Below are 23,442 nucleotides of genomic sequence, written 5' to 3'. Positions count from 1 at the left end.
ATGTCTAACAGAACTTGTAACAACTGAGTAAATGTTTTTTTCAAAGTTAATTTTATTTATCAGAGTGTTGCCAGGGAATTTTTAGATTAATAACTATTTAGTCAGTCTCCCTGGAAGAAACAAGATATTTAATTAGAAAATAAGACTAATATTTTTAGTAAGTGTATATTTATTATTTGTGCATGTTAGGGACAGTAGTTCTTGTTTGTAAATAACTGTGTTATAGAGTGGATTTTAGTAAATCTGGAACCCATATTTATGTCTTAATTGCAGAAAAAGCCAGGTAGACTTCATCAAAAAATGGGATTTTATGTGGATCTCTAGCTAAGTACTAATGATATTTGACTTGCCCTAATACTATATTTCTGATGAGTAATCCCTTACCTCAAACATAATTGTTTTTCAAGTAAAATCTAGAAAATAAAATAGTTCAGAGATAGTTTTAAATTTTCGGAAATTAGTTTGTCATCGTAAAATTCATCCTACTTTTTATAAAAATCAAAGCTTTAAAAATGCCTTAGGAAATTAAGGGGTTTTTTCCTTCCATTTCTTTTTTTCTTTTTTTCTTTTTCTTTTTCTTTTTTTAAGTTTTCCCCCCTTTAACTGAAATGTGGAATAAACCTATTTGTAAATTTTACTTATTTTAGGATGGCAGTATAACACATCAGATTTCTAGGCCTAATCCTCCAAATTTTGGTCCAGGCTTTGTCAGTAAGTATAAATCTAATAAGTTATGTATTCTCTGGGGATTGCTTGTTTGCGCTATATTTGTGTTCTTCTAAACAAACAAACAAAAAAATTGGAGTTAGTGTAGATGTGTTATTTTAAGTCTAAGTGCCCTCATCTTTTATGGAACATCCCTGCCCTTTTAGAAATCTGTTCCTGAAGGCATGTATTTTCATTGCTTTTTTTCTCTGTGCATGAAGAATTCTAGTTAGAGATCAATATTTTAATACAGAAAAACCATCTTCCCCATTCTCTTCAATACTGTTGTTGCTGTTTTTATATATAGATTGGGCACTTTACAATCTGTAGAATTAAACTGCTTCTTGTTCTCATGACTGTCTGCCTAAGTGACAAGGACACTAAATGGGAACAACAAAGGGAATAGGCTTAGAAATAAGTTGGGTTAGCAGCATGGTGTGAAGGTCAAGGATACAGGATGCCACGGAACCCTTTCTAGTTATCTTCAGGGGTCCCAAGGTGGTTCAGGATAGTATTTAAAGTTCTCCCCAAACTGAACCTTTCTGAAATCTTCAGACTGTTTAGCTAACTTTTTTTTCACCATTATTTTTCATTTTGCTCACCTCTGCTCTCCTGGTTCCAGAAACCAGAAAGGCTTTCCTTGCGGTAGGTCTCATTCTACCAGAAGCAGAACTTCTGAAATCTTGTGAAAAAGCCTGTTCTTGAAAAATGCCCTTCAAATTTAGTAGACTAGATTTCAAGTTCATACATGTACTGGAACTTCTGGGTTTAGGAACAAACCCAAAGTCTGACCTTTTGAAATTAACCCCTGCATTTAATCATAATTATAATTTGAGTACATATTTGCATTAAAAACAAGTATACTGCTATAACCAACTGGCTTTTTCTGGCTTTATTGTGCCCATTGGCTTTGGTTGGATTCTTACTGTATGACAATATTCTGTTATCATTGATGTAATTTTTCAGCTAATGTCCTTCTTGGAATTGTATTTATTCATTTCTTTGTCTTATAGTGAGTCAAAAGGTATATTTTGAATTTTACTACCATAAGATGACTTTTTTTTTTGTTTTTGGGATTTGGCATCAGTGACGTAAAGTGCCCTTAAAGAATAAAGAAGGAATATTGGTACAAAATGAAGAGATATAACTATTTGGGGAGATATTTATGACAGTCATAAAAGTAGGAAAGATTTTACCTGGTTAATAATTATTCCATACCTTTGCTTATTTATAGAAATATAAATTACAAAATTCATAAAAGTTAGCAATGTTTTTAACTTACGGATTTCCTTTATAAAACACAGACTTCATGTTGGTCCCTTCTAAAAGAGTTTAGGTTCCCTTCCTCAAAGTTTAGGGTATTTTTTCGCTATTAAGAAATAAGAAAACCTATACTTAGGAAAATTAGCATGGGAAATGATACCTAATCCATGCTCTGGTAATAGTATATACCCAACTTTGTTTCTTAAAAACAAAACATTTCCAAAAAATGTCTTTAAAAAAACCAAAAATATTTACATTCTGTAAAGTTGAATTAATACAATAGATATATAACTTAATAGATAGTTGGCATGTGGGTTAGAGAAAAGCATTCCATTAGATAAAAGTCTTGTTTTTCAAAGATTGGATTTATAGTATTTCTGAATATGAAGTTAATGCTGTACTAAGAACATGCATTTTTTGCTTTCCTCAAATAAATGTTTTTCTAAAGTCTCCTATTTGATAAAGTTATATTATGGTCTAATATTTAGTATTATGTTTTAATGACACCTATTACAAGGTCATGGTGAAACTGCATTTCCTTATAAAATGGATTTGTATAACTTTTACATTGTTGGATCCTTTAGAAAATTAACACAGATGAATTTTTCATTTTTTCCTTAGATGATTCACAGCGTAAGCAGTATGAAGAATGGCTTCAGGAGACCCAACAGCTTCTTCAGATGCAGCAGAAATATCTTGAAGAACAAATTGGTGCACACAGAAAATCTAAGAAAGCCCTTTCAGCAAAACAACGTACTGCTAAGAAAGCTGGGCGTGAATTTCCAGAAGAGGATGCAGAACAACTCAAGCATGTTACCGAACAGCAAAGCATGGTTCAGAAACAGCTAGAACAGGTAATTTGAAGCATTCTGGTTGTTCTTTTTCATATGGGTTGTTTTTATTATTTCTTCTCAATATTTTGGTTTTAAAATATGTTGGTATATCTTATGTAAAAGACACATTCCTGAAAAGTAAAACTTTTTTTTTTTTTTAGATTTTATTTATTTATTAGAGAAAGTGCATGAGCACAAGTGGGGTGGGAGGAAAGGGTAAAGGGAAAGGGAGAAGCAGACTCCCCACTGAGCAGGGCGCTTGGCGCTGGGCTTGATCCCAGGACCCCGAGATCATGACCTGAGCCGAAGGCAGATCCTTAACCCTCTGAACCACCCAGGTGCCCCAAATGAAACCATTTTGCTATTACCTTCCATTATAAACCAGATGTTTCTCAAAATGCTTATACTGAAATAACAATTATACTTAAAAAGAAGTAAAATTTAAACTTTTATTTAAAGTGAGACAGTAGTGTTCAAAATGGGTTAAGAGCCCACTCCTAGTAATTACCCAAGTGAATTAAAAACTTAGGTTCACATAAAAACCTGTGTACAAATATTTATAGCTACTCTACTCATATAGTCACCAAAAACTGGGAACACTCAGGTATCCTTCAGTGATGAACAGTTAGACAAATTCTGGTATGTCCATACACTGAAATAGTACACAGCAATTAAAAAGACAAACTATTGATATAGAACAACCTGGACGGATCTCAAGAGCCTTATGCTGAGTGAAAGAAGCTAATTCTGGAAGGTTATATACAGATTCCACTTATATAACATGCTTAAAATCACAAAATTACAAGGATGGACAATGTTTAGTGGTTGCCAGGGCTTAGGGATGAGGGAAGGAGGGTTTGGCTATAAGTGAGTGGCATGAGGACATTTTTTGGGGTGACAGAACTCTTCTGAATCTTGACTGGTGATGGCTACGCTAATTTCTAAATGTCAGTTTTACTTTTATCAATTTTAATTTTTTAAAGAAAGTTGAAAAGTAATCCAAATGTTAACAGTAGAAAAGGAGGAGTCCAGAGTAGATTGACTTAATAAAACTTGGAGTACTGTCAGTGTAGTGAACACTCTGGTAAACATACTCACATAGATTGTCTTATTTAACTTTCTCCACAACTTTTTGGAGAAGCTAGTGTTGTCACTGTTTTACACAAGAGTCTCTTGAGTCCTGACAGAGGTAGGTGACATGTTGGCTCCTAGCTGATTATCATGGTAGGTTTTTTTTTGGTTCAGATGTCTCATTTCCAAGCTATAGCAACCACAATAATGTACCGACAGTAAGGTGATTGTAATGTAATCCCTATTGTTTAGGACAGTTCTGGAATGAGATGGTTCTCTCTGAATTTACTCTGCGGGTCCATGTTTGTTGCGAGTAAAATTCTTTTAATGATAAATATTTCCTACTAAGTAATTTTAGCACTTTAATTGCCTGCTGGTGTCTTTATAAATTCCTTATGATGAGGGCCTGGCTTTCGCATATCCCTGGATCAAATCCTATTTAGAAGCTAATACTGTACTTGGAAAATGGAACACATCATCTGTTACTGTATAGTTGCCAACAATCCAGTGTAATCCCATTAAGATAAGCAGCTGATAACATGTTTAAAAGTATTTTAAAATGTCATGGGAAAGGCATGGATGACCCCCTTCCTGTATTCCTAATACTGTTATAGGGACTTATTGTGTACTTCTACTGCTTCACCAGTCCCGTGGTAATCCCTCAGTTCTGGCCAGGCACCTGGTCAGGAAAGAAGAAAATTAGATAGTTCTACAGCCACTGGAGACCCACCAAAACCATGTGCAGAGAACATGCTAGTCGTCTGGGAAACTGAAGAAAATAAGTTGAAAAACCATTAGAGCTGCTGGGCTCAGTGTACTAGTATAGTATGCATCTCAGATTGGATGGTTACAGAGGGCATGGGTAACACCGGGCATCACCTCCTCCTCTTCCTGAGCAAGGTGCATCCTGAGGACATGGGTTGCATCTTTGTGGAGATTTGTCTGTAGCCTCTGGTACATTGTGATGGCGCAAGGGTTTTTGGAATGAATTAATAGACACGAGTCAGTCATTATATTAGGAACTATTTAAAATATTACCTCAGAGTTTTGTATATTTTTTAGAAATTATCATTTGAGCATGTGATCCCTTAAATTCGAAGAGTTTCACCAATCTAGTCTTTTTAACTGGGGGGCGGGGTGGTGTCCCTGCTAGTATTTCATCTTTTTTTAATATCTTGTGTGATTTTCGTATACTTAAGAAATGAAATCTTAACTTGTTTTAAATGGTTCGAGTTTGAGTTAAATCTTGGTTATTCTGACCTTGTATATTAATGTAACTTCTAAGGCAGGTCAGTTTGCTAATTCTTGTGCAGCCTTTATTGTTCTATTTTACTTTTTGATGTGTAGCTTAAATAGTTTATAACTTTCGTGGTAAGGTTTTTAAAATATTTCAGAAAAATATATTTCGAATTTGTTTTTGGTATGTCATATGTAAAGAATTTTTACAAATGACTTTAGGAAAAATCTGTTGTTAAAAAAGGTTGGCAGTCTTTCGTTAGTGCTTATCCAATTTTTTTTTTTGCCACTGCCTAAGCAAAATACTTGCCTCTGCAAGATCTACCTCATATATAACTCCCACCGTAATCATCAGCCAGTGATTTAGTTTGATACCTGCAGTATAAATAAATGAGTAAGCCTAACTTTTTGATTCCAGATCCGTAAACAACAGAAAGAGCATGCCGAGTTGATTGAAGATTATCGGATCAAGCAGCAGCAGTGCGCAATGGCCCCGCCTTCCGTGATGCCAGGTGTCCAGCCCCAGCCGCCCCTAGTTCCAGGTGCCACCGCACCTGCCATGAGCCAGCCCAGCTTTCCCATGGTGCCACAGCAGCTGCAGCACCAGCAGCACACAGCGGTCATTTCGGGGCATTCCAGCCCTGCTAGAATGCCTAGTTTACCTGGGTGGCAGCCTTCCAGTGCTCCTGCTCACCTCCCCCTCAATCCTGCTAGGATTCAGCCTCCCGTTGCCCAGTTACCAATAAGAACTTGCACACCAGCACCAGGGACGGTGTCCGGTGCAAATCCACAGAGTGGACCACCACCACGGGTGGAATTTGATGACAATAACCCCTTCAGTGAAAGTTTCCAGGAACGGGAACGAAAGGAACGTTTACGAGAACAGCAGGAAAGACAACGAATCCAGCTCATGCAAGAGGTAGACAGACAGAGAGCTCTGCAGCAAGGGGTGGGGATGCAGCCGCATGGCTCGCTGCGCTCCCAGATTCCGTTCTACAGTTCTGAGTTGCCTTGTGACTTCCCCCAACCTCCCAGGCCCCTTCAGCAGTCTCCACAGCACCAACAGCAAATGGGGCAGGGCTCACAGCCTCAGAGTATGCAACAGGGGTCTATTAATTCCCCTCCCGCCCAGACTTTCATGCAAACCAGTGAGCGAAGGCAGATAGGACCGCCCTCCTTCGTTCCTGATTCACCGTCAATTCCTGGTGGAAGCCCAAATTTCCATTCTGTCAAGCAGGTACATGGAGGTCTTTCTGGGGCCAGCTTCCAGCAGTCCCCAGTGAGGCCTCCTTTTACACCTGCTTTACCTGCAGCACCTGCAGTAGCTAACAGCAGTCTCCCTTGTGGCCAAGACCCTGCAGCAACCCATGGACAGAGTTATCCAGGATCAGCCCAGTCTCTCATCCAGTTGTATTCCGACATAATCCCAGAAGAAAAAGGGAAAAAGAAAAGAACAAGAAAGAAGAAGAAAGATGAGGATGTGGAACCCACCAGGGCACCATCCACCCCCCACTCAGATGTAACTGCTCCTCCGACCCCGAGTGTCTCAGAAACTACCTCCACACCTACAGTGAACACGCCTGGCGAGCTTCCTCCGCAAGTCGAACCTGAGTCAGCGGAGCCCGTCTGCCCGTCAGCTCCCAGCACGGCAGCTGGCCAGCTGTGTACAGAACTGGAAAACAAGCTGCCCCACAGTGACTTATCACAGGGAACTCCAAATCCACAGACTTACGCAAACCCAGAGGCGGATAAGTTGTCCATGGAAACCCCCGCCCCAGCTGAGGAGGTCAAACTAGAGGCGGCTGAGCCGCAGCAGTGCCCGGGCCAAGATGGGCCTGAGCCGGAGGAACAGATGGGCAGTAAGGCCGAAGAAAGAGTGGTGGCTGGTCCTGTCTCCTCAGGGCAGAGTCCTCCCCAGTCTGCTGGCGCCTCGGCTCCCAAGGGAGATGCGGGCAATGAACTTCTGAAGCATCTGCTGAAAAATAAGAAATCATCTTCCCTTTTAAGTCAAAAACCTGAAGGCAGCTTTTCTTCAGAAGACGACTGTACAAAGGATAACAAACTAGTTGAGAGGCAGAACCCAGTGGAAGGATTGGTAAGTGTGCTCCCTGAAAACTACAACTTCCTTGTCTCCCCTTTGTTTTAAATTACAGTTAAGCCGATTAGTGCCAACCACGATACTAATTTCAACAAGATTTCACAACTTTTTACTCTAAAGGACAAATTTTAATTTTGTTGTTTCTACCTCTGAGGAGCCCATGTTTTGACTCATACCCATAACCCATATTAAGTCATAATTTGTTTACTTTTTCTTCAAAAATCAAAGACATGTACTAATGCATTTAATATATAACACGTGCCTGTCAGCTAATTATTACCACACTGAGCTGATCTAACTGAAGCAAAAAGTGAATGTCTATGTATCTTTATTGCAAATCAGTTTGCAGTTTGCATTAACCTCTTCGAAGTACAGAAGACAGCTCCTGCACCTGCTAATACTCGCGGGGGCTCGGCTCTCGGGTAACCCTGTTGGGAATCCATTGTGTTGCAGTGTATTCATACTTGATTTTATACAAATGGAATCTTACACTATTTTATCTTTATAGTTTTCCATGCGTCAATATTCTGCCCTTTTTAAGGTACAAAACATTGAGCTTGCTTTTTTGTCTTTTCGTTTTTTTGTATGAAGAGGTTCTTTGAAAATACACCTTTACAAGATTCCATCCCCTGCATTTCAGTGAACTTCCCTGAGCCGTTTCCCAGACTGGGGTTTCCGGGTTGTAAGGTTGGTCTGCTTGAATGCTCATGCTTCCTTACTGGCGCATTCCTAAAGCTTTCCCTGTAGTGCTTCTCATTTGGGATTGTACAGTTTTCATTTCTTAATTGAATGGGGTGAAGTGGTATATTTCGCTCAGATTTTCAGTTTTAAGGATGCTAATGAAGCCGTTCTTTTAGCAAAAGTGTTGTCTTACTCTGTTTTCTCTTATTTGTGTGTTTGACCATTTTGGAGCGATTGAGTGCTGGCGTGATAGAGTCAGGTAACTTGTAAACTCTAGTAGTAACATTTTTTTCAGTCATATTTGTCGCTGCCAAATACGCCCAGTCTCTAACCACTTTCTCCACTGCATTCTGTCCCCCTAGGAATCCTGAGCTACTTGCAATCTCCTTGAAGGTCTTTCTGATCTCACCACATGCTGCTGTTTCTGCCTGTTGCTGTCCTTTCTTTTTCACATCTGGCCAGCGTCTTCTTTTCTTTTAAAACTCAGTTCTAGAATCATCTACCCCAGACCTTCCTCAGCTCAACCATTCTCAGATGTGTTGATGCCCATGTGCTCACATAGCAGTTTTAATAATACCACTTAAATAGCTTCTTGAAGGGCATAGGCTGCATCTTGAGCACCTTTGTGTTCTCAGTACTTAACACAGTATTAGCACATAATAAGTACTCAGTGTATGGAATTGAAGTTAAGTCTTAATACTGATGATTATGTTATATAGAGAGGATGTTGGGATAGAAAAAGGAATGAGGTCACTTGTATATGTACAAATGTTTGGACTGTGTCACATATTCTCATATCCATTTAGGAGGGTGGCAAGGGGTCGGGTACCTTACTACTAGGGGTAGTGACGCCTTACCGCATTCCAGGTAGGTATCCTGTGCTGAGCACTTGCCCGAGATACTATTTAGTCATTTGGCAGGAACGGTTATTATCCCCAGTTTACAAATGATGAAATCCCATTTACTTTCTAGTCACACGACAGGCAAAATTATTGAGGCAGTAGTTGGGTAGACCAAGTTTTCCTCCATACTGAGTCTGTTTCTTCACATGTAAGTTGGGGTTAGGAGAAGAGCACCTTCCTGGTTGCTGTGCAGTGAGTGGTAGAGCCTTCTTGGAAAGTTTATGAGGTTACTACTCTGTCTGCATTAAGTTCATGTGTCATCACTTACCAGGAGGATGGTCTGGGCAGGTTTGGTACTTTCTGTACCTTGATTTCCTCGTCTGTACACAGCAGGAGTTAATACTATTCCCTGTTATGTAGCGTTGCTGCAAGGATTAACAGAGTTAAAACACATTCTGCTGATAATGTCTGGAAAAGGTGCATATCTTTGACCTGCTAATTATGTATTGAGGAATCTGACATAAGGAATATAAAATTTTAAAAATATGCAAAGATGTAACCACATGAATAGCTAATGTCCTGTCTACCAGTAGAGGAAAAAATATGAGAGAGAGAATTTAAGAGAAAGAAAGTCAGTCTAGTACAGTAGTTATTGATTAAATTATTATTTTTATAAAGCTATATCTGAATGAGTTATTTTTTCATTTTTTTTGCAGCCACTAAAATTTATGCTATATAAGGATGTTTAATGTCATGGGAAATAATGTAAAGCCACTAAAATAAAAGAATACAAAGTGTGTCCATTGTGTTTTAACACAGTATATGTAGGCATAGTTTGTAAAAGACTGAACACAGATACATTAAAATGTTAACTTTTTATCTCAGGCAGACATTTGGATGATTTTTAACCTTTGTGCTCTCCTATAATTAGAAGTATTCTTTGAAATGTAGTAATACGTGCTTTTTAGGGTAATTGTGAGGATTAGAGATAATGTCTGCAATGCACTTAAAGTGCTTGACCCAAACGTACTTAATAAGCAACTACATTATTAATCTCTTATAAGCCAATAAGAAATTCTTAGGTCCTTGCTACTCAGAAGTGCAGCCCTTGGGGATCAGTAGCATTGAGCTTACCTGGGAACTTTTTAAGAAATGCAGAATCTTATTCTCCAGCACAGACTTAACCATTCAGAATGTGTTTTTTAATAAGAGCCAATGGAGAGGTGCACAGTTCTAGGCCTGTGGTTCTCAAAACTTTAATGTATCAGTATCACCTAAAGAGCTTATTGAAACACAGGGCGCTGAGCCTCACTCCTAGAGTTTCTGATTCAGTAAGTCTGGAGTGGGACCAGGGAATGTGCATCTCTAACCATCCCCAGGTGGTACTCCTGCTGCTCTGGGGACTACTTTTTGAGAACCATTGATCTCGTCCTGGGAGGGGTAGTCTGAGCCTGCTTAGACCTTTTACCCTTTCTTTTTTGAGCTTAGAATGGTTTTTACATTTTCAAGTGGTTGAAAAAAAAATCTAAAGAAGAGTAATATTTCACAATGTGAGCATTATATGAAATTCAAGTTCAGTGTCCATGAATTTAAAAAGTTTTATTGGACCACGGCCACACTTGTTCATTAATGAATGCTCTATAGTTTCTTTGGCAATAGCAGGGCAGAGAGTTGAGTAGTTACGATAGGTACTGTATGGACTGCAGAGCCTAAAATATTACTATTTGGCTTTTTACAGAAAAATGTTGCCATGCATGCTCCAAACCAGTTAGAATAAAACTGGAAACTATTATCTTCAAACCTTCAAAGATTCAGTGCAGAATACATCAAAATAAGTCTAGCAACTGTAGTTACCTATCTAGCAAAGTATAACTGTAAAGTTTAGAAATGCTGGCCCCTAAAAAAATTCCCATATTTTTAGGTATTGATAGCAGTACCTTTAAGAACCTCTTCAAGGTTCTTAGCCATTAAGTAAAGAGAAAGGTTTAAAAAAAAAGAGGGGGTTTATTTGCTAGCATATATGTAGGCCCTTTCATTGACTTTAAGTATAGAGCAGTTATTACTCAGTCACATTTGTGATCATGAGCTAATTTCGATGACCAGTGTTGTTTGTTTTTATTGATCTGAGGCTAACTGTTCCTCTCAGCGAAGGTGCATAGGCTATGGAACTTATCTGTTGTTTCTGTAGACCTTGTATTTCAGCTGTTCCTTAGGGGAACCCAAAATAACTCCCCAAGACCGTGGTGCAGGGGCCGTCACGGCCACCTGGCTAAGAGCACTCCTTCCTCCACAGCTTCCACAGAGCAGGACTGAGGAGCTCTGGTCTACACTGGCACCCGCGCGGTCCCGCCTGAGGAGTAATGCTTGCTCTGAGAGGGAAAGTAGCCACACTTAAGAATTCTGCTCTTTTCTCAAGCTTTGCAGCTTACCAATTTCTGTACTTGAGAATAATGTTTGGAAAGGGGATGATCTTTCAGAAAACAGACCATTTGAGGCCACTGCCTTTCCTCAACTTTTAGTACCCCTGATAGGAATATGTGTCATAGAATGGAACTGGATTAGCATGAACTGCAAAATCCAGCATGTGAATAGTTCACTTATCTCTTAACCTTTCCAATTACATTAGCAAACTTTGGGGGCTCAAATGCAAGGTGGTTTTGGATGTGGCAACAACCAATTGCCAAAAACAGATGGAGGAAGTGAAACCAAGAAACCTCGAAGCAAACGGACCCAGAGGACGGGGGAGAAGGCTGCACCTCGCTCCAAGAAAAGGAAGAAGGATGAAGAGGAGAAACAGGCTGTGTACTCCACCACTGACACGTTTACCCACCTGAAGCAGGTGAGTCCCTCGGAGCAGCTCCTTTAAAAAGTCAAGTGAGGCATCAAATGCTTTTTCAACCCTATTAAACTGAAATTTTCTCTTTATCACCATATTTCCTAATTAAAGTAGTTACAAGGATAAATGATGTCTCAACAAGGAGTCTAGTAGATTTCCTAATTGCAAGCAAAACTGCACCATATCCTATTGGCACCCGAAAATGGCAGTAAGATAGATGGATTGGTAGGTGATGGTCAAGATTTACTTGTGTTCAGAAGGAGCAGCCTCAGCACCAAGAAAAACCTGTCTGTGTTACTTGTGACTCTGGATGCAAGGAAATGCAGCTCCTGGTCTCCCTGCAGTAAACTCTATTCTTACACCTTTGTGGTTGTTACAGAAGGTGGGAGACAGCCACTAAGAGTGCCACTGGGGTTACCTGGCCTCCCTTCATGCCCCGATTCTTGCTGAGCAAAGATAAGGAACGTGTTTTTCTTGTTAGATGCCTGGCAGCATCCCTTTAAGACAGATAAGAATAAAGCTCATTTTTAAATATATCCTAGAGATTCTGTGGTCTCTCTCACTTACTTACTCTAGCATTTTGATACTCGAAATTTTTAAGTCTTGTTTTTCTCAAGCCTTATTGGACTAAGTTGCCTTGGGTCTTAGAAAAGTTGCGAAACGCTCTGTTTTGTTGACCGTGTACATTACTCTTCAATGTGTTTTTTAATAGCAGCTCTCTCTGCTCCCTCTAATGGAACCAATCATTGGAGTGAACTTTGCGCACTTTCTTCCTTATGGCAGTGGCCAATTTAATAGTGGGAGCCGACTTCTAGGAACTTTTGGCAGTGCTACCCTTGAAGGGGTTTCGGATTACTATTCTCAGTTGATCTACAAGGTATGTTTCTTCACCAAGGTCTTACCTTGCTTCCTCTTTGGATACCATATCAGAATTGGTAGAGCTTGTCTTGTTTTTCATCTAATCTTCCAAGTTTCATTTAAACTTTAATAGTTCAGCTAAAAGGTGACAGTTTCACTGGATGAAGAGTTTCTAACATAAATATTTGTAATTTTTTATAGGTAAGACTACAAATAGTGAAGAACATCCATTATGTATTTCCATGGTAGAGAAGAAAATACCTGTTTTCCTATAACCTTTATTAACTCTTAAATCCAAATACATAGTAAATAGAATAAAAAAAGTAGTTAGCAATTTTCCCTGAAAAATGAAAAAAATTGAAAAGTGTATTTTGTCTGATGATTTAACTGGACATTAATTATAACTAGACATTAATTCTTAAACTAAAATATCAAACTAAAATTTATCTTTTGGTATTAGCAACGTTTTATAAGAGCCTTATTAGACATTCTTTACTTCACATCTGACTTATGTAAAATGCTCTTTTTGCAAAAATATTTGAGAGTATCATCAGTTTTCTGGAGGGCTTCTCTTCTTACTTTAGTGTTAAAGTCATTCTCTTGTGATGCTCCATTTATTATCACTGTCGGCTTTTCTCTTCATTTAGAACCTGTCCTAACTCTTGTAAATGCCTTCTCTTCTGATGCAAGCTGTTCTCCAACACAACTTCATTACTTTCATGAAATCCCAGATCTTTGCAAGATTTGTAATTTCACCTTGCACTTGATTCTCATGGTATTATTGGTAGATTCCAACAATCCCTGAGAGACTGATCACTCAACCAACCAATGACAAATTGATGACATGCTAAGCAGAGAGAAATGTTTGGAGGGGACTCCCATTTGTTAATGATTTAGCCATTTCCGTGTTATTGCTACGACTTTGCTTCTTACAGAGGTTTTGGACAATCCAGATTCTAATATTGAGGATATGAGTTGTAATTATAGGATTAGGACCACAAATTCTCAAGTTGTTTTTTTTTTTAATAGAACTGGGGCATATTTTAATGAGAATTGAATAATGGAATTTTTGAGAACTTTTACAATTTATTAAAGCTGTCTTTCACTGGCTATAACAATGAAATTTGAAGAGATGTACAGAATAGAATAATGTAACTTTGCTTCTTAATTTCAAGTACTCAAGCTGGGCAGAGTAAGAAAATGGCTAATTTGTCCATATAAACATGAGTATTTCTCCCACCAAAAAACCTCCTGGCCTTGTACATTTATTTATCTTCTTGGTGTGCATTTAGGAATGAAGATGCATCTTGATGACATTTCTATAGCCTTGCTTCCATGTGCTAAAAATTCACAGAACTAAGTTTTAGCAAGGTCATGGCATATTTGCTCTGTAGCATATAATTTGAAATTTTTTGGTCTCCTGCAGCAGAATAATTTAAGTAATCCTCCAACACCCCCTGCCTCTCTTCCTCCTACACCACCTCCTATGGCTTGTCAGAAGATGGCAAATGGTTTTGCGACAACTGAAGAACTTGCTGGAAGAGCTGGCGTATTAATGAGCCATGAAGGTATGATGCTACACCTCCAAGTTGTACACCTTTGCAGAGTGTGCCTTTGTCAGCTGTGAGGTTCTCCCCATGTATCCGTTTTGACTAAATCTATTTTTGGTTTTGTGTTTTTGCTTTTCCAGTTACCAAAAGTCTAGGACCTAAACCATTTCAGCTGCCATTCAGACCCCAGGATGACTTGTTAGCCAGAGCTATTGCTCAAGGCCCAAAGACTGTTGATGTTCCAGCTTCACTGCCAACACCACCTCATAATAATCAGGAAGAATTAAGGTAGAGGTCCTTTTTTCTCACATATTTTTTAGTTCATTTTTTAAAAAAAATGTATATTTAGCAGAATGTAGGGAAAGCATGTAAAAACATTTAAGGGGTAAAAATTTGGTGAATAGTTTTCTTTAGGACTTAGTTTATAAAACATTCTTACTATTGAATGTAATTAGTTTGTGCATTTTTAAATTCTTAGATGGTATAGGAAGTTCAACAAATAACCAAATAGACATTAAGGCAATGGGAGTCTGTGCAAAATATTTCAAAGATCATTGTCACCTAGTGATGTTTCCAGATGTCTAAGATAAAAGAGCGGCAGTCACCGATGCCAGAGAATGCTTTTGGGGAAGAATATTTAAGGACTATCGCGCTCAGAGTTTTGTACTTCTTCGTATCAGCTTTTTAGACCCAAGATTCTGACTGGGGAGAAACCACCGTCCTTAGATAGCCACAACCCACCTAGTTAGATCTGGGAAAGGTTCTTATGTACTTCATCAGGTGATTCTTTTTTTGGATAATCTGGTAACTGCCCTCTGTTTGATGAGACATCATTTAGATTAAGTCCTTTAGTTTACTAATGGGAAAACTGTGGACCAAAAAGGAGAAGTTTCTCATCCAGATTTAGAATCCAGGTGTCCTTGCTCTCTTCTGCATCTTACTGCTAGAAGTTGCTAGATTTGTGAATCGGGAGCAGTTGTGGGAGGCAGCCTCCTAGGTGTGCATGTGTGGTGCCCTGGGGCAGGGCACCATTGGATGTCACAGGGACTGCGTCTGGAAGCCACTCTCAGGTCTCATTGTAATGCTGCTGCTCAGCTTCTCTCCACATAACAGGGTCTCCTTTGTGGGGGGAGAGTGGGAGGCCCCAGGTTTGGGAGTATCCCACAGCACTAGCTTGAGCCCACACTTGCCCTCTGATCTCAGTCACCCTAGTTAACCTCTAGCTCCTTGGGCTAGACCATTCTCTTCTTCTTTTCACCGTACGTGATCAGTTAGGAAAAATCAAGGCCCATGAAGCCCTAACGACTGAGTTTTCCCCGCATTTCCACTATGAGCGGCAGCACAGCGGGCTCTGCGGCTGCACCCGTGGGGTGTGTGAGATGGCTCTTTCCTTTTCCGGCTGCAGACTGTTCCTGGTCTCAGGGATCTGGAACTTGGCAGAGGTGTGAGTCTTCATCCTCTCTCTGCTGTGTTGTGATCTGAATGTCTTCGTTCTTTGGCAGGTCTTTAAACTTTGATGTTGAAGTTCCGTCAGGAGGAAACCTACTGTTTAAATTGCTTAACAGTTGAATGTGTTTCTTAGGTCTTTTTCCGAGAGATTTCTTGTTTGGCCTTGAACTATTCTGTCTTCTTACATCATTGCCGTTGTCCAAGGGAACCTCGTAGTCACACTCGTCGACGGGGCTGGGTTGTGCAGGAAGCCCCAGTGGCGGATTCGCCCATGCTGACATGTTATCTTTGTCTTCTCTCAGGATACAGGGTCACGGCGGCGATCGGGACACTCCTGACAGTTTTGTCCCCTCCTCCTCTCCGGAGAGTGTGGTTGGAATGGAAGTGAGCAGGTACCCAGATTTGTCCTTGGTCAAAGAGGAGCCTCCAGAGCCTGTGCCATCCCCCATCATTCCGATTCTTCCCAGCAGTGCTGGGAAAGGTAGGGAAAGTACTCAGCCAAATTATTTCTCTTTACGGTATGCCAGTTTACTAATGTTCATACTTTGATTTTGAAAAGGCATTAATACTCAATCCGTCTTCCCTTCCTCCCTTCTTCCATCTCCCCTTTCTTCTCTCCCTCTCTCCTTCCTTCTTCCCTTTTTTCTCCCCCCTCCACTTAAGGTTTGGAATCTAGAAGGAATGACATCAAAACTGAGCCAGGCACTTTATTTTTCACACCACCTTTTGGTTCGTCCCCAAATGGTCCCAGATCGGGTCTTATATCTGTGGCAATTACTCTGCATCCTACAGCTGCTGAGGTAAAGATGAAATAGCTTTTTAACATTATAAACTGTGTCCCCATTCTGGGGTGTCAGGGGGCTTAGAGCAAGACATGTACAGCAGGGACATGGCGAACAGAAGCTCACAGAGCTGGGATGAGCAGTCATTCAGATGTCTGGGTTGCTTCTGAGCACTCTGAATAAGCATGGATCTCAGCTGAAGCCGGGGCAAAAGGAAGTTCGTGTTCTCGTGCTTTTATTAAAGGGTGTGTCCTTTAGAGAGAAACCTCTCGATAATTACACATAGAAAATGAAGCCATGGAAAAGAACTTTTTACAGAAATAGTGTCAATGTTCACATAGCAGTTGCTCATATCAAACACTAACAAATTGCTGAGAATTTTTTTCTGTCTGATTCTGTGAGGATATTGGCGACCATACTGATGGTCCAATGATAGGACATTTTGGCTGTCAGTATAACTCAGCCCTGGTGTGACAGCATTCTTGTGAGCTGTTGCAGACCTCTGCCCAGAGCCAGACAGAGTCCACTTGAACGAAGTGTCTGCCTAGCTGTGAAACCTGATTAGGTGTAGCTCCCTCCTCATGGCGTATCCTATAGCTAGAATACTGTAACGCTCGCGCAAATACTTAATTGGGGTCCCTGTATGAGGATTTCTGTTTAGGAAAGGTTGAGACTCTTAAATCTAAATGAAAGTGGTTGGATTTGCTGGCATTGTCTGTGTCCTGCAGAGAGCAGCTACCTGAAGTTTGCTTCTGTGGCTCACTCTTGCTTTTGGGGGTGACACAGCGTTCACACTTTCGTTTTAGAACATCAGCAGTGTGGTGGCTGCATTTTCCGACCTTCTTCACGTCCGAATTCCTAACAGCTATGAGGTTAGTAATGCTCCGGATGTTCCGTCCGTGGGTTTGGTCAGCAGCCGCAGAGTAAACCCAGGCTTGGAGTGTCGACAGCATGTATTTCTCCGCGGGCCACCGCCAGGACCTGCAAACCCTCCCCGATTAGCCGGCTCGTACCGGCTGAAGCAGCCCGATGTGCCGTTCCCTCCAGCAAGCAATGGTGAGCTGGTTTACGTTTGTCACCCTCGGATTCACTTTGCATTCACAGGTTAAGCTTATTCTCTGTAAAATCCCACTTCAGTTTTGAATGAGTAACAGCGTGTTGGTGTGTAGTTGTGGGTAAATGAACCTTCTGTGGGTGCTCTTGTCTTTTGTGGTAGGATCTGATGTCACCGGGAAGTCATGGAATGCCAGCTCTGTGTGCGGGCTGCTGACCCCCTGCGGCTCTGGTTTCCACGTCTCCCCGAGGGCCCGCCGCCCCTGCCACCCCTCTGGCCAGTGTACATGAGGCCGGCCAGCGGCTGTGCTTGTGTTCTCTCTTCCTTCTGTGCCTTGCGCCTGCTCTTCCCTCTCGTCGGGCCTGTGCACTGTCTCCACGGGCCCTGTTCTTCCCAGGGACGAGTCCTCCTCAGCCCATTCCCTCGGAGTCTTGTTTTGGTCTGTGCCCTGCTCTCAGGACCTGGCAGCTCCTCACTTCTCACCTGTGAACTCAGGGAGAGCTGCCGTGCTGGGTTTTTGAGCTCGGCCTCCAGCTGCTTCTGCCTCACTCACTTTTCCCTGTTCTCCTTTCTGCCTCCATGCCCCACATGGATGATGTGCTCCAGATGGGCCTTGGATTTTCTGACCACGTTTTATCTTGGCCCCAGGACTCTCTTAGCCCTCTGCGACTTTCCAAATCACACTCATTTAAGACTCTTGTACATGTAGCTCTTCATCTTTCATAAAACATTTTTTATCGTCTTAACCCTCAAACAAAAGTAGTATCCCCCACCCCACTCGCTTTGCACTTAGGGTGACTGTTAATATCATGGTGAATTGGTTTTCTCTCATGCTTCTCGTGTACAAGCATTGTTTCCCCAGCTGCTTGAGCATAGTTGTGTCCCTCTATTTATACTGCAGGGCCATGCATGTAATAGATGCCCTGTAACCACTTTTATGCTTAGAAGATAAGATTTTTATTAATAACGAATAGTATCAGGAAAGTTAAATGAGCCATGTTCTAAGTTGATGTAGGGCAGTTTTACCTCTTGTACTACACTGTGTTATTGGTTAATTTGAATCACTAACAAAAGTCTTCTGCATTTAGGTCTCTCTGGATATCGGGACTCTGGGCGTTGTGGCGCAGAAGGCGCAGTACTCAGGCCACAGTGGTGCTGTCACTGCAGGGTGGTTATCCTCGGGAGCGGCGTCAGGAAGTCTCTCCGAGACCTGGCCTCTATGAACAAGGTGCTCGCTGTTCCCTCGCTGAGGTGTCCGGCGCAGGTTTTGCTCCTGTGTCAGGAAGGAGCCCCTCTGTGGTGGCCTCATGGCCCCCAGGTGCCACCACGTAGCCTCAGCGTGTATTTGACGTGTTTAGCTTAAAACCAAACAGTGACAGCAGACTGGTAAACTGGATAATATGAGACCCACATATGTCTAAATAGAGTGAAATATGGATAATAAAGTTTATTTTTGTACATTTATTTTTTCTTTGGCTAAATTATATGCTAAATACTGGCAGAGAGTTACTTTTTTACTTTTACGATAGAGAGCTACTTTCACTTTTAACATAGCATAAAAACCAACAATGGAGGGATCTTGTTTTTATGAAATTTTGACTTGAGATCCCCACACATTTCTCTTTGCTTTTCAGGATTCCCGAGAAAGCTGTAATAGAATGGAGAAGGACATTGTCTTTTGTAGTAATAATTGCTTCGTTCTTTATGCATCAACTACACAAGCAAAAAATGCAGAAAGCAAGGTGAGATCAGGATAGCCTCAGTGGACAGTGTATAATGAGGGGTTTCCGTGATTTGGGGTTATGCTGACGGATAGCACAGGTTCCTCGCGCTGTGTGTGCAGGGAGTCCCGGCACGTGCTACGCGGGCTGAGGAAGGGCAGCCCGTGCTGTTATTTCAGATAAATTCAGCTTATCTGATGAGAAGGGGGCGGGGGTAGACTTGAATTATATCTTAGAAGTTCAGAATTGAATAAAACACTAATACTAATAACATCTTTAGTTTTACTTAATTATAAATATCTTAATTTAATTACAACAGTAAGACTTACAACTTCTGTTGATCTTATCCTGATGGGAAAACCTGTTCACAAACACATTGTAAGTCTACTCCTCTATTTTGGGGAGAAAGCATTTTGCTTATGTCATGGTGGAAATGGTCTACTGTACCTGATTCTGTGTGATTTAAGTGTATCTCAATGTGTGGTTGATATGGGTAGACATTTTTGACTGTGTTGAAGGAAGCCTTCCCATGCTGTGATACCACCAGTCATTCCTCCCTGCAGATCATTGCTCTGTTCTGGGAGAATGTTTTGGAGACTCTTATTTTTATAATAGGCAGTAGTCTCCAGTGTAATGAAATCAAGCTATATGCCAAATAGGTTTAGACTTTAAATTAAAATATGTTGGGGCGCCTGGCTGGCTCCGTCAGTTAAGCATCTGCCTTCTGCTCAGGTCGCGATCTCAGCTTCCCGGGATCGAGCCCCATGTCAGGCTGCCTGCTCAGCAGTGAGTCTGCTTCTCCCTCTGCCCCTCTGCCCTGCTCATGCTCTCTCAAAATAAATAAATAAAATCTTTTAAAAAATTAATATGTCAGGTTCTATAAGAGGAGGAATTGCCTTTTTACCAGATAATTTTTAAATTTGGTGTGCAGTTCCTCCATGCTCCTGGATTTATGTGAGGTGTATCTTCTCAGATACCCGGTGGAGGGGGGTGTGTGAAAACGGGAACCTGTGGGTACCCAGAGAGAAAGTCCCGGGGCTCGTCTGAGCTCACGTCTTCCAGCAGCTGGATCAGAGCTGGGCAGCGCCAGGGAAGAGTCATGTGTGATGTATGTTGATAGGGGACCACTGCCCCTTCTTTCTTCACATGGATGCCAATTAATTCAGCCTAAGATGAACAGACATGAATTTCAGAGAGTGGGCATAAGCTCAGAGAAGATTATGTTCTGAAGTTTTTGTTTGGTCCAACAGAAGGCACCGTTCCATTGTACAAATTAAACTAGCTCCTCTCTGCAGCATTGATTTTTCTGGCTTTATTATGGTTAGAGAAGAGTGTCCAATAAGGTTTAGGAGCAGAACATTCTCCAGAGATGCAGCCTTGTCGAGAAGGCCTGGGGCGGGACTCCCGACCCGGCCCTGCTCTCATCAGTCCGTGGGTGTTTGTCAGCACCTTCAGTGTTTGGCATCCGCCTCTGCTCAGCCTGGAGACCCTGTCCCTGTTGCCCACCCCCACCCTGGGGGCACAGGCCCCATGACACCTGCTGCTTGGCTTCCTGCTCTGGGACGAACTGCTCTTCTTACTCCTGTTCCCTTTCATTGTGCAGGAATCTGCCCCGCCGTTGCCACAGTCGCCTGTGAAAGAGACGCCTTCCAAAGCATTTCATCAGTACAGTAACAACATCTCCACTCTGGATGTGCACTGCCTCCCGCAGCTCCAGGAAGAAGCTTCTTCCCCAGCATCACCCCCCATCACTTTCCCTCCGGCGTTTGAAGCAGCCAAAGTAGAGGCAAAGCCAGACGAGCTCAAGGTAACAGTCAAGTTAAAGCCTCGGCTCAGGACTGTCCACGGCGGGTTTGAAGACTGTAGGCCAATCAATAAAAAGTGGAGAGGGATGAAGTGGAAGAAGTGGAGCATTCACATTGTAATCCCCAAGGGGAGCTTCAAACCCCCTTGTGAGGACGAAATAGATGAGTTTCTGAAGAAATTGGGCACGTCCCTTAAACCTGACCCTGTGCCCAAAGACTACCGGAAGTGTTGCTTTTGTCACGAGGAGGGAGATGGGTTGACAGATGGGCCAGCAAGACTGCTCAACCTTGACTTAGACCTGTGGGTCCACTTGAATTGTGCGCTGTGGTCCACGGAGGTCTATGAGACCCAGGCTGGGGCCCTAATAAACGTGGAGCTGGCACTGAGGCGGGGCCTGCAGATGAAATGTGTCTTCTGCCATAAGATGGGCGCCACCAGCGGATGTCACCGATTTCGGTGCACCAATATTTATCACTTTACTTGCGCCATTAAAGCACAATGCATGTTTTTTAAGGATAAAACTATGCTTTGTCCCATGCACAAACCAAAGGGAATTCATGAGCAGGAATTAAGTTACTTCGCAGTCTTCAGACGGGTCTACGTTCAACGTGATGAGGTGCGACAGATCGCTAGCATCGTGCAGCGCGGGGAACGTGACCACACCTTCCGTGTTGGAAGCCTCATCTTCCATACGATCGGTCAGCTGCTGCCACAACAGATGCAGGCGTTCCACTCGGCTCAAGCCCTCTTCCCCGTGGGCTACGAGGCCAGCCGCTTGTACTGGAGCACCCGCTACGCCAACAGGCGCTGCCGCTATCTGTGCTCCATCGAGGAGAAGGACGGGCGCCCGGTGTTCGCCGTCAGAATCGTGGAGCAGGGCCACGAAGACCTTGTCCTAAGTGATTCCTCTCCCAAAGGTGAGAGCCACATTTGCATGCCCGGCAGAGCCGGCCACTGAATGCTTTATGTCCGTATTTCCTTGTTTTCTCTCTTTGGGTCAGATTTTATGAAAACAGACATGGATTTTTCATTTACAAACGCGACGGTTAGCTTCTTTGTGTTACTGTCCCTGCTGTGCCACCTTCTCAGCACTTGCTACACTTACTCGAAATCAGAATATGTATTTGAGCACGCAGTTGATAAAGCAGTGATCTGTAGATAAAGGTTGCCTGTTGTTTGCGTTGGGGGCCCTCCTAACGGCAGAAGGCAGGAAACCATATTTACGGCATATTGTGTGTATCGTCTTTTATGAGGATTACCAGGTACTGAACAGATTTGGAGCTAGAAATTGGACACTTAATTACGACTGTAGGCTCTCATTTTATTGATGCACAAAGTACTGCGGAATTGCTTTTTTAAAAAGTCTAGCTGTTTTTTAAAAAAAAGTATGAAAATGCCCTAAAGATAATTCCAATGGAAATATCAATTTCATATTTTAATTTAAATCTGAGGGGAAAGAAACATACTTCCAGGTACTGCTAATTAGATTAATCAGTTAAAAATGTAAAGTTAGGTGCCTAGTGTGATAATGAATTAAGTTCTTGCATGAATTTGTTACATTAAACTTTCTTTTCCACTTTCATTGTTTAATTTCCTTAATGTAACATATTCTTTTCCCCAACATTTCATAAAGTCTTCAAAATAAACTGCCATTTGATACGCAGATAATAGAAGGGTGGTTAGATTACCACCTCCAAGGCTTTACTTGGTAACTGGTAAGTCTTCGAGTGGTTGGTCCATCTTTAGTTTGCTGTTTTATACTGCATCCTGTTGTCCAGAGAGCAGGTTTGTTCTCAATTGTCTTGTTTTTTGTTTTGGCCATATGTAGGTGTTTGGGATAAAATACTGGAGCCCGTGGCATGTGTGAGAAAACAGTCTGAAATGCTGCAGCTTTTTCCAGCGTATCTAAAGGGAGAAGATCTGTTTGGGCTCACGGTGTCTGCAGTGGCACGGATCGCGGAATCAGTGAGTGCCTCGGGCCCAATGTGCCGTCGGGAGTACCTTTGTGGTTGCACGGAGTGGTCCCCGCCCCGGTGTGACCGTTTTGACACGGGCTGTAATAGGATACTCTGAGGTAGCACTTTGCTCTCTTCGTGTGTCTCAGGGCATCTGATTCATCTGGACACCTCAGCAAATGTTAACGTTCCCTCAGGGAGGTGGCTCACAAATTTCAGGTTCTCTTCGAGGGTGCAGATGAGGCAGAGAGAAGGGCAGGGGCACTGTTTTGTCCTCAGGCAGCGCGGGATGGGTAAGGGGGCTACTGTCCCCTTGGCTTCCTCACGTTTTCCTGCACTGACCCTGACCCCGGGTGTTTGTAGCCACTCTCCTGCCCCCGTGCCGGGCCGTCACCAGAGGGCAGTGACCGCAGGAGCGCCGGGTCTTCTCTGACCTTTCTTCGCAGTCTTTTAGGATTATAAGCATGTTTGCCAGTGAGTCTGCACACAATGCTTTTGAGAAGTTGTGTGATTATAAGGCATTATTTTGAACAAGAAAAAATAATCGATGGTTGGTGGGGTTTGTTTTGTTTCTCTTTTTATGGAGAAGCAGAGGACACCCGAAAAGCCACTGAGTTCTAGGTCTACTTGCTTCCTTTGGTAGAGCTCTGCCTAAATGATACGAATCTTTTATGTCTATAGAGAAATATGTTCACAAGAAGT

General features: G+C 42.0%; 1 protein-coding gene across 4 annotated transcripts in view; it reads left to right on the top strand.

Moving 5' to 3' along the window:
- The window catches only part of KMT2C (lysine methyltransferase 2C), a 270,536-nt gene that overhangs the window by 237,450 nt on the left and 9,644 nt on the right, over window positions 1-23,442 (top strand). For 2 of the 4 annotated variants that reach the window (XM_027573958.2, XM_027573957.2), the window contains exons 42-54: window positions 648-711; window positions 2,590-2,822; window positions 5,527-7,203; window positions 11,356-11,568; window positions 13,850-13,991; window positions 14,114-14,261; window positions 15,725-15,903; window positions 16,086-16,222; window positions 17,011-17,260; window positions 18,347-18,486; window positions 18,893-19,000; window positions 20,583-21,702; window positions 22,614-22,750. In XM_027573958.2, coding sequence (XP_027429759.2) covers window positions 648-711; window positions 2,590-2,822; window positions 5,527-7,203; window positions 11,356-11,568; window positions 13,850-13,991; window positions 14,114-14,261; window positions 15,725-15,903; window positions 16,086-16,222; window positions 17,011-17,260; window positions 18,347-18,486; window positions 18,893-19,000; window positions 20,583-21,702; window positions 22,614-22,750 — 4,548 coding nt within the window. Of the gene's footprint in view, window positions 1-647; window positions 712-2,589; window positions 2,823-5,526; window positions 7,204-7,797; window positions 7,894-11,355; window positions 11,569-12,277; window positions 12,443-13,849; window positions 13,992-14,113; window positions 14,262-15,724; window positions 15,904-16,085; window positions 16,223-17,010; window positions 17,261-18,346; window positions 18,487-18,892; window positions 19,001-20,582; window positions 21,703-22,613; window positions 22,751-23,442 lie in introns of all 4 variants that reach the window. The other 2 variants (XM_027573955.2, XM_027573956.2) reach the window with 2 other exon arrangements.

Source organism: Zalophus californianus, chromosome 12 (genome assembly GCF_009762305.2).
Source record: "Zalophus californianus isolate mZalCal1 chromosome 12, mZalCal1.pri.v2, whole genome shotgun sequence".
Lineage (NCBI taxonomy): Eukaryota > Metazoa > Chordata > Mammalia > Carnivora > Otariidae > Zalophus > Zalophus californianus.
The sequence above is the reverse complement of the archived record's forward strand: the minus strand, read 5'-3'. Positions and strand labels throughout refer to the sequence as shown.